Source organism: Aythya fuligula, chromosome 5, assembly GCF_009819795.1.
Source record: "Aythya fuligula isolate bAytFul2 chromosome 5, bAytFul2.pri, whole genome shotgun sequence".
NCBI lineage: Eukaryota > Metazoa > Chordata > Aves > Anseriformes > Anatidae > Aythya > Aythya fuligula.
Genome location: NC_045563.1, coordinates 33,563,155 through 33,577,159, shown reverse-complemented (window position 1 = coordinate 33,577,159; position 14,005 = coordinate 33,563,155). Strand labels below are relative to the sequence as shown.

The window sequence follows — 14,005 nt, the reverse complement described above, 5'->3', positions numbered from 1 at the left end:
CAAATCAGACTCTATTGGTTTTCGCAGGAGAAATGAGTATCACAGAGATGATATTACACGGTATTTCTGGGTAACACCACTCAGTTGAGAAAGAAAACAGACTTTTTACCTGGATTGCGGAACATCACTGGCTGCACACTGGGCTGGGCACTGGGCTGGGTACCTGGAGCTCGAAACTGATGCAGGGGGACAAGCTGAATTATCTGTCCGTTAGGATGTCTGAACAAGTTCACTCCACCAGGGCTCCTGAGAGGCTGAAGGATCATCCTCTGCCTCTGAGGAACCTGCACATTGTTTAATGGTCGCAGAGTAGGAGACGTCTGATGCACTGGAATCAACAGCAATCGAGGTCCTACACGTTTCTCTGTTCCAGGAGAGATCTTTGGGGGCGTCTTATTTAGAGCTTGTGGAGTAGCATCTTCTGAATGTTTTGAAAAGTTACATAAAATCGGGTTAAGAAAACATCTTACAAATCAGACATTATCCTCAAAAAAGCAAGCACAGATGTTTTGGAAGCAACTGGATCTTTGAACACGTGAAGGCACATTATACCAGTATCTTTGTATGTCTATCCACAGAACACACTCTGAACTGAACAAACCAGGCCAGAACATACTTTGTCATGCAGTTCTGTCCACCTTTCTCAACCATGAATCAGAAGACCTCCATGTAAAGATGAGAAGGTAATTCTGTACCTACTTCTTCGATTCTACACCAACAGTGACACTGTAGCAGTCAGAGCGGGAAGTGCACTACACATTTCTACAGGACAAGAAATGATGCTAGGCTTCCAGCTCATTTCATAGCAGTCACTGACTACACAGCTACATTTTTTCCTTCTCTACTGGCTTAGGCTGGAATAAAACAACCAAGTTAAGAGATTACATTTCTCATCCTATTTTGGAAATAAGGGTGAGGCAAGTGAATCTATATTTAACGTAGGTTTTACAGTTGCAGACTGTTCCAACTATGAGCCAGGCAGGAAAAAAGCAAACGTTTGCAGGAATAGGCCAAAGCACCCGAGCCTTACCTCTTTTTGGAGCCAGTGAAGGAGTTGGCTTAACTCCTGATAATATAATGGGAACAGGGCTGATGGAGGAAGTTGGCGTGGTCACCACCGATGTAGCTACTGCAGTTGTTAGCACAACTGTAGAAGTGGATGTTGTGACGACGGGACAGGTAATTGTTGGCGTTGTTACTACAGTAGCGAGTGTCACTGTTGGTACCGGTGCAGCAATGGCAGTTGCTTTTATTATATTCACAGTGGCAGTAGGAGTGGCAGGGGAGGAAGTAGTACAAGTGTTGATTCCGGGTGTTGCAGAAGCACCTGTAACTGTAATTGCAGGAGGAGAGGAGGCAGGTTCACTAGCTCTTGTCTGGCTAGGAGCAGTCACAGTAGATGCTGCCACACTGGTGCTTTCTACAGTTACAGGGGAAGTGGTGATGGCTGTAGTGACCCCAGGAGAGACAGTGCACTGAGCTGGAGACGGCCGTGAGGGAACCACAGGAGCAACAACCATTATTGGTGTCGGCTTGATATTGAACTTCTGTGACGGCCCTGATGGAGGCTGGCACGTGCTCACTGCAGGAATCTTCTGCTGCAGAGCTCCAACTTTGTTCATCACGAACTTTGTGAACACACCACCAGGTGAGGGTCGAGGAGCTGCAAATAAAAACTTGCAGGTCAAAATTTTAATAACTCCCTCTTTGCCTTTCATGAGGTGCTATAATTGTCATTTCAGCATGAATTTGGGTCTCCATTCTCCTTAAGAGTAAAATGTAATTAATTTGAAACCCTTATGGGAGTCCTGAATATGCTTTACATATTAGAAATATATTTGCTTTATTTTACTTCTACAGCATGCTGTTACATTTCCTCCTGGCCAGAATGAGGTCCTGAGGTATTACATTCTCATAAAACTAGGAACAAACAACTTGCTAGGCAAAATCACGAGCTCAAACTACTTTCTAAATGTCAAATTCCTCCCCTAACAGTTTTTATGATCTTCCTGTTCTCACCGCTTCTTGATTTTCATCCCCCTTCAACTGTATCCATGCATTACACAGCCACAGAGGAAGGGGGAAGAGAGAAGGTTTGCCACTTCCCCTTCTCATCGCAGTGACATTTGTGCGGCTAACGAGTGGATGGGACAAATTCAACCAACTGGAAGTAACCACTATTGGGAAGCTCCTTCCCCATATCCCTTGCTCTCCAGGGATCAGAATACTGCATCTCCATCACACTCCAGCTGCCTACAGATGAGGAGTAGAAGCTGGATATACAGTACAACAATGCAGAAATTATCAGGCAAGCCCAACTTAAGTATTGTAGTTATTTCTGTGTAAAGATAGCATCTTTAGCTCAGGCTGTGCCAGAACATTTAAATCACACATGCAATGATCGCTCCACCCATCAATGAAATGCAGCCACCTTTCCAACACTGCATAAATACCTAACACAAGTTTTTTTTACAGGAAAAGTAAAACAACACAACCATTTACAGTGCAAGGAACATCTAGGCAGAAATAGAATAATTCATCAAAATGAACATTTTGCCAGGACACAGGTAACATCCTTTTCTCTTGTGAAGCTTCTTCAGATCTTTAATGAAGATGTGGGAATGGGCGGATGGGCACTAGATCTTCACTTACTTTATTTTTTTTTAAACTCATGCTACACACAGTATTTAAGAGCAACTTCCTCTCTTGCCATGCTGGGTAACCATTTCAGTACCAACTCAGACACAAGTACCAGATGCTTCTTCTGATATTCCTTTTTTTTTTTTTTTTTTTTTTTTAAAATCAAAGTGCTAAGTCCAACCCTGTTTAGCTTGTGAAATCCAATGAGATTACAGGTCAGTGTGGTTATCGGCTGCACACCTGTTCTTTTGCTAATCCAGATTTGGACCTTCTTGTCTTTCACTGTGCTGCTTCACGCATCTTTGCTGGTCACATGAATTCCAATTGTAAGTGCGACATCAAAAAAACAAACAGCGAAGAACCACAGATTAGAGTGATCCTTTTACTTTAACCTTCATTTTAAGTTCAACCAATGTTTGATGAAAGCAATTAAAAATCACAGTAAGGAAACTCTCAAAACAAAAATCCAAGTTTAGCACTGTGTATCTGCATCCACTCTTCCTTGTCTCTTGAAAATACGCTCTAGTAGTATTAGTAAAATCACTGAAAGTCAACATTTGCGGTCTTATTCTGAAGTCAAAACAAAACTTTCTGCTTTAAAGAGGTTATTTATTGCAGAGGCAGTTTAGGTGGCAACTCAGCCAAAGGCAGCAGGCACTGTTGCAAAGAAATCAACAGCAACGCTGTACACTCGCTTTTTATTTCAGCTTCACGCAATTCAAAATACAGTAATAAGTTCCAACCTACCTATCTGTCTCTGTGCTGGGACATGAGCTTTCAGAGTCGTCACAGTGGGGGTTGAAGTAGTGCTGGTGGAAGATGTAGTTTTGGGAGGTGATGCTGTGGGCACCTGGACTGATGGTGTCCCAGGAGCAGCTGCTTTAGCATTGGATGCTACCTTGGAGATCACAGTACTGAGGGTTGAGATATCAAGTACTGTGGGTCGCAGCCTGCCTGTGATATAAGCAGCTAGCTGATTGGCAGGATGTAATGCCCCCATCTGTCCCAAAAGCAGTTTGGCCTGAGGATACCTTTTATCATTAACCTGAAAAAAGTGGAAAAGGGAAATTTTGTGAAAAGAATGCTAATGCACTGCCTCTGGAGAGGCGTTTCAATCCAGGGGACTTCCAAGTGTCCTTTTCAAAAAAAAAAACAAAAAACATTGCAATTCAAAATGGGAACTCCTGAATACCTCGCTGCCCAGGGGAACTTCAAGCAACTGTTATTATCTCTGTACTGCAGGTTATTAGATGCTACTTGGACTCTCATAGAACCACAGAGTCCAAAGGAACATGAGAAATCACTGAAACTAAGTACAGTGAAGCTAGCACATCGTTTTCTTGTCCTTTACTTATGCTAAAGTCCCGAGTAAAAATGTTTTTCCAAATTCAAGGACAATTTTAGATAGAATTCTCCTACCTAATCAATACCTAGCTTTACAGAAGAAAGAATACTTATGTCATATACACTGGGACAAAACTCTAAAGTTTGCAGAAGTTTTGTCAGCTTTTTTTTTTCTCATCTGTACTGTCACTTGATAATGAAATTAAGGTATTCACAGTTGACTAACTTCATATCAGAGTTGTAGTTGTAACTGACTGCACAGGAAAGAAGAACCTATTTTTTCCTGGATGGCAGGCTGCAAGCCCAGTTGTCAATGGGAAGTTTCACACTGATTTGGTTGGCAGTGTTGCATTTTAGTTTCAGGTTGTTTGCTAATACCCTCTAAAAGCCAAAGGTATTTATTTAACACACTGTAATGAAAAAGGTCCTTACTCTTTTTACTGATCAACTAACAAAAAACAAAACAAACAAACAAACAAAACAGGAAATCTCTCCCTAAGCTTCTCTTTATTCTCATTTTCTGATTCATATGCCTCCAGTGAAAGTGGTGTTACCATAACCACAGAACATCTCTGAAAAAGAAAGGCATCCTAGCCCTACAGCTCCTACCACCAATCCGTAACAGCAAGCTGGCAGCATCAAACTGCAGAGAAATGACTCACTTTCAATTTAGGATTATGAAATCTCTTGATGACCAACATATCCTCGAAGATGAGGCAGGTTATTAGGGAAGATTAACAGTAACTGTAGCAAAAAGCAACTTAATGTTTACAGTTTCCTTTTAAAGTTTTGTCCCAGTGTACAAACTTCCTCTGAAAATATTATTTCTGTGGCTTCTAACAGCCACTCGTTTGGAAGAATTATCTGCCAATGCACCTGCAGGGAGTTTTCCAAAGCTCCAAGAAGATCTTGAGAAAAATTCTGTACTTGGGTCACCAAGACCCAAATGGCCAAAAGGCCTCCCTAAATCACCAAAGCTCAGACTCGCAATCAGATTTCTTGTTACTGTGCTAATCTTGAAAGGGACAAAGTTACGGAAAGGCAGAAACGCCACTGGATATGAAGAAACCTTGTTTGGGCAGGCAAAAGACTATGTAGACAAATTAAGGAGTGTTTTTTCTCTCTCCCCTTTAAGGGGTTCTAGGACACTGGAGGAAACTGAATCTAATCTCCACAGTAAAGGCAGAGGGACCCACCTGAATCAAGCCTGAGGGGCTCATATTATCTTTGCGTTTGTAGACAACCAGCCTTCCTGCAGGAGAAACCCCTGCATAAAAAGGCAAGCCTTTGCCCCCATGCAACTTCTCCCGTAGCTCGTCCACTGTGTCTGCCCGCAAGAACTTTAGATTTTCTGTTTTTTTGCTTGACGGCACTCCACTATCGGGAGTCTCCAAGACAGGTGTCTCAGGCTTTTCATCTGTGTCCTGGTAGGATGGCACTGAAATTTTCACTCTGGAGGAGTACACAGGAGGGTTGTTTTCATCCTGGGCCTTGTATTCCGAAGCCAATTCAATAATGAAGCTACCCACTTTGAGGCACTGCGGCATGTTACTGTTGATATGCTGTGATAAGATGGTCAAGATCTTATTGCAATCTTCCTCCCAGTTGCAGTCAGAGATAATCTCGATAAGTTTGGTTGGTCCACCAGGAGTGGTGTGATGAACATAGGAGGCGGAGGAAGAGTCCCCCTCACTATGGGAAGACCACCAGCTTTTCTCTGAGAAAGAATTGAAATAGGTTTCTGCAATACTATGGCATTTTAATCACCTGGATATTCAAACAGTTTTATTCTGCCCACCTCCACCCTTGTCTCAGCTGCAGGGCAACAAAAAAAAAATGCTCAAAGCATCTCTTTCCAGATGAGAGCTTCAAAACAAGCAAAAAATGCAAAACTAAAACTATTTCTCACAGTTCATTCCCTGCAGCCACACTAGGTTGTATCCCATTGCATCTCACAAGCTAAACAAAGCTGGGTTGTTTCAACATATGGATGTAACATCTCCAAGCAACACCAACATGCAGCACAAAGCATTGCTGGTTATTCAAGAGATGGCACATTTCCGTTGGAGTCAGAAAAGGACGAGTGTCCCATAAGGGCATTAGGGGCAAACAAGCTGTGAGCAGAACTGTCTTTTGTGGAAGATGTGTAACCGAAGCATGACCTTTGGCTGTCATTAGAGATCCAATATTACTTTTTCAAAACTGTAAGGATGTTGAGCCCTGTGTCCTGGACTTTTTCATTTTGACCTACCAATTCATCAGCATTTTCAACTAGTTGCATTATTTTTCCATTCCCATCCTTAAACACAGAGTGCTGTTGCATACATTAAACAGTGAAAAAAAACAAATCAGCTCAAAAAGGCAGCTATATTTCATTAGTGGATGACACGACGCCTGGAGTACATGCCTCATTTTAAGATTTGAAATGTGATTCGGGCTACTTCAGACCGAAAGAGGACACAGATGTCTAACCTACTTCTTTATGATCTACAAACTAAATTCAGTATAAAGAATCACAGAATCATTAAGGTTGGAAAAGCCCTCCAAGATCACCTGGTCCAACCATCCCTACCACCAATGTCACCTACTAACCCATGTCCCCAAGCACCACATCCAGCCTGTCCTTGAACACCCTCAGGGACGGTGACTCCACCACTTCTCTGGGCAACCCATTCCAGTGCCTGATTGCTCTTTCTGAGAAGAAACGTCTCCTCATTTCCAACCTGAACCCCCTAAACCTCCCCTGGCACAACTTGAGGCCATTCCTTCTAGTCCTATCATTAATTATCTGTGAGAAGAGGCCGATCCCCAGCTCCCCACACCTTCCTTTCAGGTAGCTGTACAGAGCAATGAGCTCTCCCCTGAGCCTCCTCCAGACTAAACAACCCCAGTTCCTTCAGCTGCTCCTCACAGGACTCGTGTTCCAGGCCCTTCACCAGCTTCCTAGCCCTTCACTGGAAACAGTCCAAGGCCTCGATGTCCTTCTTTTAGTGAGATGCCCAAAGCTGAGCACCGCACTCGAGGTGTGGCCTCACCAGAGCAGAGTACAGGTGGACGATCACCTCCCTGGCCCTGCTGGCTGCACTACTCCTGGTACAAGCCAGGATGCTCTTGGCCTTCTTGGCTGCCTAGGCACCACTGCCAGCTCCTGTTCAGGTGAGCATCAGCCAGCACCCCCAGATCCTTTTCCTCTGCACAGCTTTTGAGCCATTCTCCCCCAGCCCTGTAGCGCTGCATGGGGTTGTTGTGGCCAAAGCGCAGGACCCGGCACTCGGCCATGTTGAACCTCATGCCATTGGCCTCTGCCCATCGACCCGTCCTGTCCAGGTCCCTCTGCAGGGCTTCCCCACCCTCCGGCAGATCGACACTTCCCCCCAGCTTGGTGTCGTCTGCAAACTTACTGAGGATGCACTCAGTTCCTTCAGCCAAATCATCAATAAAGATATTAAAGAAGGTGGGCCCCAACACTGACCCCTGCAGAACACCACTGGTGACCAGACACCAGCTGGATTTTGCTCCATTCACCACCACTCTCGGGGCCTGGCTGTTCAGCCAGTTTTTAACCCAGCACAGAGTGTGCCTGTCCCAGCCACAGGCTGCCAGCTTCTCCAGGAGAATACTGGGGGAAACCGTGTCAAAGGCTTTGCTGATGTCCAAGTAGACTACATCAACAGCTTTATATAGATCACATTTAATGTACTGCAAAAATTCAATGCAAGCTTTCCGCTTGAGCTAAAAAGAATTCAACACCCAGCAACTCCAGATAAAAGTAGACACTTCCTTGTCCCATACATTTCTAGGTGGAGAACACAAAGGTCCCAGCCTCACAACACCACTTAGATATTTATTAATCTTTCAGCAACTACAAAGTAATGTAGGTGGAGGGGGGATGGGAAACAACATCCAACACCCTGCACCCTGTGGTCTCCATTCCTTCATAAGCCTCCGATTACCATTCTCGACGACAAGTCTGCTATGTAATACTCTCTTACACTGCTAAACAAGCTACTGCAATAGTGGTCATCTTAACCTCACAACAACAGCGAGTACTGGATATTTAGCCTGCTGTATCTCCCACGTGACACACATACAACTGCTTAAGAAAACAGGAAACTACAAGCACAATGTAAGATTTTTATTGGCAACTGCTGCAGTAACTCCCCTGGGCAAATCAACTTCTGTTTCATCAATAACTAAGTTTTACTTTTTTAAAGCAAGGAACTACCAAGAGGCTGAATTATACTCAAGACTCAGCTCTTACCTCCACATTTATCTGGTTCTTTGTTTATCTCACAGGCTTCTTTCTTACAAGATTCTTTCTTAACAGATTCTTTCTTAGGTAATTCTTTCTTTGAAGACTCTTTCTTAGAAGACTGAAGTCCTTGTTCATATATCTGTGGAAGAAAAGCAATGTAAGAAAAATTCTCATCTTGTGTATCTAAAATCACATCACAACATAAACCAGTCCATCTACTATCACCCAGAACCACAGAGCATACTTTACCTTTGACAGTAACACAACTTTCATCTTAGAATGGCTCTTTGAACAATGAGCATTTAAGCCTCGCATGACAATGTGAATGCAATAATGTCAATTTGACAGACAAGACAATTTCTATCATGGTAACAAGACAAGTTTACCAGCACTGCATGGTGATTTAGATTCCACAGCTCTATCACAGTTAAATAAAAGCCAGGTCTTCATCTCATATAGGAATTCCTGAGGAAAAATTCTTCACATTTCCCCAATCTCTGCCTGTTAAATGATACACACTGGACACACTGTGACTTTTTACCTTTATAAAAGAACTCTGTGATTCCTTTTGGTCTTTTTGTTGCCTTTTTTCATCTTTCCCATGTTCATATACTCGGACCCTTGCACAAGTCATCATACTTTCAAAATACAAGTAGACAGGATCCTTGTCCTCCTCTCGAATCTACCCAAAAAAAAAGAAAGAAAACCTCTCCATTCTGGATGCAGAAGACTTCAATAGCAAATGTCAAAAGAAAGTTCTAGCATTTAAAGCGGATTCTTCTTCCTTAGTATCATAGACCAGACTACATCATGCTCCCAAATTATATACTCTTTTATATGGGGGAAGAAAAACAGTAAAAACAAAACAACATTTAGATACTTTTCTAAACAGGGGAGATTGTCTTAACTATTACACTTTGCTTAACTAATATATCAGAGTTGCTATTTAATGTATATTTGTTTTTTAAACATAACTAGACTCAACCCTACTTCTATTCTTCCTCTACTGCTATTGTTGCCTTTGTTAGATAAAGGTGAGGGGAGAGGCAAAAACAAACTCCTACGACACAATGAAGCTTGTGGCAAGAACAAATAAACCTCTAGAACTTCACTGAACCCTTTGTGTCTGTATCACAATTTCTTTCCCTCAATTAATTAATTAGATAACTACATTATGCAGCTAGTCACTTATACAAACATTACAGGACAAGCAATCGTTTTCCCAGAATAGCATATATTGCTGCATTTAAAAAAAAATAAATGAGGTTATTAGCAAATCACAATCACCTTTTGCTACCTGTATATTGCCACACTCAATTCCCAACAGAAGATTGCTATAATTTAAACACGGTCAATTCATCCTAACTTATCAACACACCTACCAGCAGCAGATCTTAAGCTTCCATCTTAATTTTATCTAAAATGTACAGAAGTTTTTGGCAGCGTTTGTTTAAATTTTCAGTGTAAAAATAAAAATAAAAATCCAACAAATCTTTTTTCCCTTCTTACCACTGGGTTGGGTTTAGGAGTATACACTCTTCCTGTTTTCACTCCACTGGAAGATCTGTGTTTGGTAGAAATCAAGACTTCTGGGCTGGGCAGTACTGCAGGTTTAACTGGTTCAATAACAGATGGTGTTGGGATGTAAATTGGTTCTGGATCTATTTCGCCTTCTACTTTCACCCACAATGGACAACTCCTGATTGGCTTTTCTGGCTCTGAGTCACAGATAGCTAGAAAAACAAACAAACAAAAAATTAAGTCAAAAATAATCCAACAGGACAGTAACAGAAATTTTAGTATTAATCTAAGGCCTAACCATGTACCAATCACTAATTCATAATGTCAAAAAAACAGAGAATCACAGAATGGTTTGGGTTGGAAGGGACCTGAAAGATCACCCAGTTCCAACCCCCCTGCCCTGTGCAGAGACATCTCCCACCAGACCAGGCTGCACAAAGCCCCATCCAGCCTGGCCTTGAACACTTCCAGGGATGGAGCATTCACAGCTTCCCTGGGCAACCTGTTCCACTGCCTCACCAGCCTCTGAGTAAAGAGCTTCTTCCTTATACCCAATTTAAATCTACCTTCTCAGTTTAAAGCTGTCATCCCTTGTGCTATCACTACTGGTGTGTTTTCCTGTCTCAAATTCTAGTCAAAAGTGACAGGAATTTGTCCACAAATAAGAGGAAATGAAAATTAGAATTATTCTAGAGTAACCACTGTTTCTCAGGACTGTGATAGCAGATAAGGAAAAACACTAAAAAATAGGTGATCCTTGTTGACAGGAAATGCTTAAAAAAGACAAACATCCAAAAAACACACCTTATAACACAGCTCTACAAAATAGTTTATTTACTCCAGTGCTAAAATAACTACTAGAAAGAAACTGAAAATGTACTTTGTCAGTTTCTAACATTTTTCTGAGCAAACCTAAGGCTAGATCTAAAACTAATACGAATTATTATATTTCCACAAGTCAGTGAAATTTGCTGCTGTATACAGGAATCGAAAATATGGCACTACAGATGCTCATTTGGTAAGAGGGAGAGAAAGAGCCCTAAGACAGTGAAGATTATCAACAGCTATAGTATCAGCTACCTCATACCCTTAGTCTTTGAAGATGTTTGAAGAGTTGAACAAGAGTTTAAATTATCAAAAAAAAAAAGCTAGCTATAGATACAAGATAAACGTTATCTTGTTTATCTTGTATAGCTACAAGATAAACACCTCAGTAGTGCCAAAAAGAGTGTAATAATAAAGGGAAAAGGTGTGATTTCCTGCTAGTCAGTTATACCAAAACAGGTGTTGCAGAGGTCTCAGAGCTTGCTCCCATTTCTGTGTTTAGTAATGGGACTACTACCATGACCTAAATAAATTCCATGACAAGACAGATAATTTCAGCAAAGCAAAGAAATTGCTTTTGTCCAGCAACACTCACTGTATTCCACTTTTTTTCTCTTCTTCTTATCTTTCTGCTTCACCTCATCTTCGTCTCCTTCGCCCTCTTCTGCTGCATCTTCATCCTCTTGCTGTTCTTCTTGTGTTCCATAAAACACAAGACTTCCACGCACAGCCTTTTTCAGGATCTTCTTATGTTTTGATCCTCCCTTCACCAACAACACTTTTCTCTTCAAGCAAGTGCAACCAAACATACAGTCTGGCCTGCGGCAATGGGTAGGCTGACGTTTTTCCAGTGCTAGACTGGCACATATACAGCCCAGTCGGCAGAAATCGTTATTGCAAGGAGGTGCTCGTCGTCTTATTATTTTATGGATGGGTTTGTTTTTGAGAGAAGCCTAAAAAAGTTTTAGACAGTAAGTATACACTTGAAATTTTAGTAAGATGAAGTCAAGCATATGCAAAATTGCTATTTGAAGTTCATTCCGAGTAAGGCCTACAACTATATGATTTATCTATGAAAATTTGTCAGCTATATGGAAAAAACAGAATGGGTGGGAGTTGAGTTAGTCCTATTGAAAAAAAGTGACTAACAGTAAGAAAGTGCAGTTACTGAATAGCAGTTGCATTAACCAGATTTTTTTACGGGGAAATTTTGAGGTAATTAACAACTACTGATTCATTTCAATATGCTATTAGTACATTTAGTATTTTCACATATGTTAAGGCAACAATTTTCAGCTTTCAATGAAAAGGTCACAAGACAAAGGAACATCATGCTTTATCCCGCTTCTTACCAGCTTCGGTCTTATTTTCTGCATCTATAGGCAGCTTCATTAAGTGCAGAGCACTGGAAAAGCAACAGTACAGAAAGGAATGAAACTGCTAAGGATCTACCTGAGCTGTAAGCAGGGTTGCCAGAGAAATGTCTGCTCGTTCTTCTGTAATGTAGGTCCGTGGTTTGCCATCCCAGAGAGCACAGTCCTCTAAGTCCATTAATTTCACTTGAGATTTAGACAAACCTGGCGGACGAGCTCCTTGTTGTTGTTGTGGTGCTTGGCGAATACTTATCTGTTTTGGCAGTATATTTTCATCCAGAGCCGGCACCAGGAAACTATCTCCTTGGTTAGACGAAGTGCTATTTGAGAGAGACTTAGCACTCGTTTTCCCTGATGCTGAAAAGTTCTGTTTCTGCTTGGCAGAAAAAGGTGAAGGCAGTATGGGCTTGTAGGATGACTTTCCTCTGTTTGAAGTCTGTCTGTTTTGAGTCTTTGACTTCCTGGAGGTAGATGACATAGAAACAGGCTTGAACGTGTAAGATGTGGATGGAATTATGGTGGATTGCTTCTTTAAAACACTGTCTAGTGTTCGCACATAGCTGGTGCTCTTGGTGGGAAGCTGATACACCACAGGAGAAGTGGGCGTGCTAGAAGAGAATCCCATACTTGTTTCCATCAGCTTCCCTTCGTTTTCCAGGTACTCATCCAGCTTGTCACTACAAAACGCTGAGCGATTCTTCAAGGAACCTTCTGAACTGCCACCTAAATGAACCAAGACCACATTAACTACCTCATAGGAAAGCACATTGACAGACAGGAAAGCACATTGAGCAATTAAACGATATAGAACAAGTAAATACCTCTTAAAAATGTATACAGTTCCTTTAAGAGTACAACACACAAAAACCAAATATAACTCACTCTGAAACACAGCCAACTGCGTGAACAACTGTTTTTGTAGAGATTTTGTATGTGCATTTGTTCACAGAAAGAGTCAGTCTTCAACACGCAGTGCTTCTATACAACTTACTCTGTTTGTCTTAAACATCTAGCCTAGCTACTAACACCAGAATCAATATGGAATACCCCAATACAACGCAGCATAAAAGCGCAGAGAGTACAACACAGGTATTTTATCTGAATTCCCAGTAGGAACTGGTAAATTGTCAAATACCCACTTCTCCCTAAGACAGGGCGAAGTAATTCTTTCTGTAAGACATATTTACTCTAACTGAAGTTAAAAAACCACCAATACAAATGAAGATTACTTTACGCCATCAAGGTCCCCAAGGCAGTAGAGTTCTGAAATTACCATACTTCCCCAAACAAAACCAAAACTGATGATCAAAAGCAAAACTATTACAGCTTTGATCTTCACTCAAACCTCTGTAAAACAGAATATGGTTGTGTTTAGTGGGGTTTTGTTTGCTTTTTTTTTTTTTTTATTTTATTAAATCATACTCAGTAAGTTTCAATTTTCCCTTCATAAGCATCCATTTTTGGCTACTCACAGAACTAGTAGCAATAAATTCTTCATTCACAGCAGTTCAAAAGTACAAAAATAAATCTCTCATTAAGATACACATGATAATCAAATTGAAATATCTATCCAAGTTCAAGAAAGGGGCCACACATTGTAAATATACGCACTGATCTCACTGATTAATTTTTTCCTTTTTATATTTCTACCTTCATTTCTAGAAGCACCATGAAGTTTCCCTCGCCAGCCTTTGATCTTTGTGAAATCATTTGTCTTTCCTGTTCTGGAAACAAAAGGAAATCCAGTATCTGGAAAAGAAGAAAACTAGCCTCAGAAAACTAGCCTCAAGACTGATTGTAGTGTCTTAACAAACTATTCCTTTATATTATTCCAAATAAATTATTCATTTTCAGGGATAGATAAACAGTAATAAATCAAGAAGGCAGAATAATGCTTTTGTTTGTTTTTACAAAGTAATTAACAAAGGCAAGCTTCCTGTACAGATCTGTCATAACAATACATTTTTCTATCCTATCCAAAAGATATCCTCCCTGGTATTTTCAATTTTATTCCCCTTCCCTTACCCATGGTATAAGCAGTTGCTTT

At 41.2% G+C, this 14,005-nt stretch overlaps 1 protein-coding gene across 7 annotated transcripts in view; it reads right to left on the bottom strand.

The window, feature by feature from the left end:
- MGA (MAX dimerization protein MGA) overlaps positions 1-14,005 on the bottom strand; it is a 64,377-nt gene that overhangs the window by 27,504 nt on the left and 22,868 nt on the right. For 6 of the 7 annotated variants that reach the window (XM_032189072.1, XM_032189067.1, XM_032189069.1 and 3 more), the window contains exons 7-16: positions 13,609-13,707; positions 12,038-12,681; positions 11,181-11,538; positions 9,749-9,972; positions 8,781-8,921; positions 8,246-8,378; positions 5,181-5,701; positions 3,388-3,685; positions 1,031-1,663; positions 110-421 (exon numbers count right to left, since the gene is read on the bottom strand). In XM_032189072.1, the coding sequence (XP_032044963.1) occupies positions 110-421; positions 1,031-1,663; positions 3,388-3,685; positions 5,181-5,701; positions 8,246-8,378; positions 8,781-8,921; positions 9,749-9,972; positions 11,181-11,538; positions 12,038-12,681; positions 13,609-13,707 (3,363 nt within the window). The remainder of the gene's footprint in view (positions 1-109; positions 422-1,030; positions 1,664-3,387; positions 3,686-5,180; positions 5,702-8,245; positions 8,379-8,780; positions 8,922-9,748; positions 9,973-11,180; positions 11,539-12,037; positions 12,682-13,608; positions 13,708-14,005) is intronic. The other variant, XM_032189073.1, reaches the window with a different exon arrangement.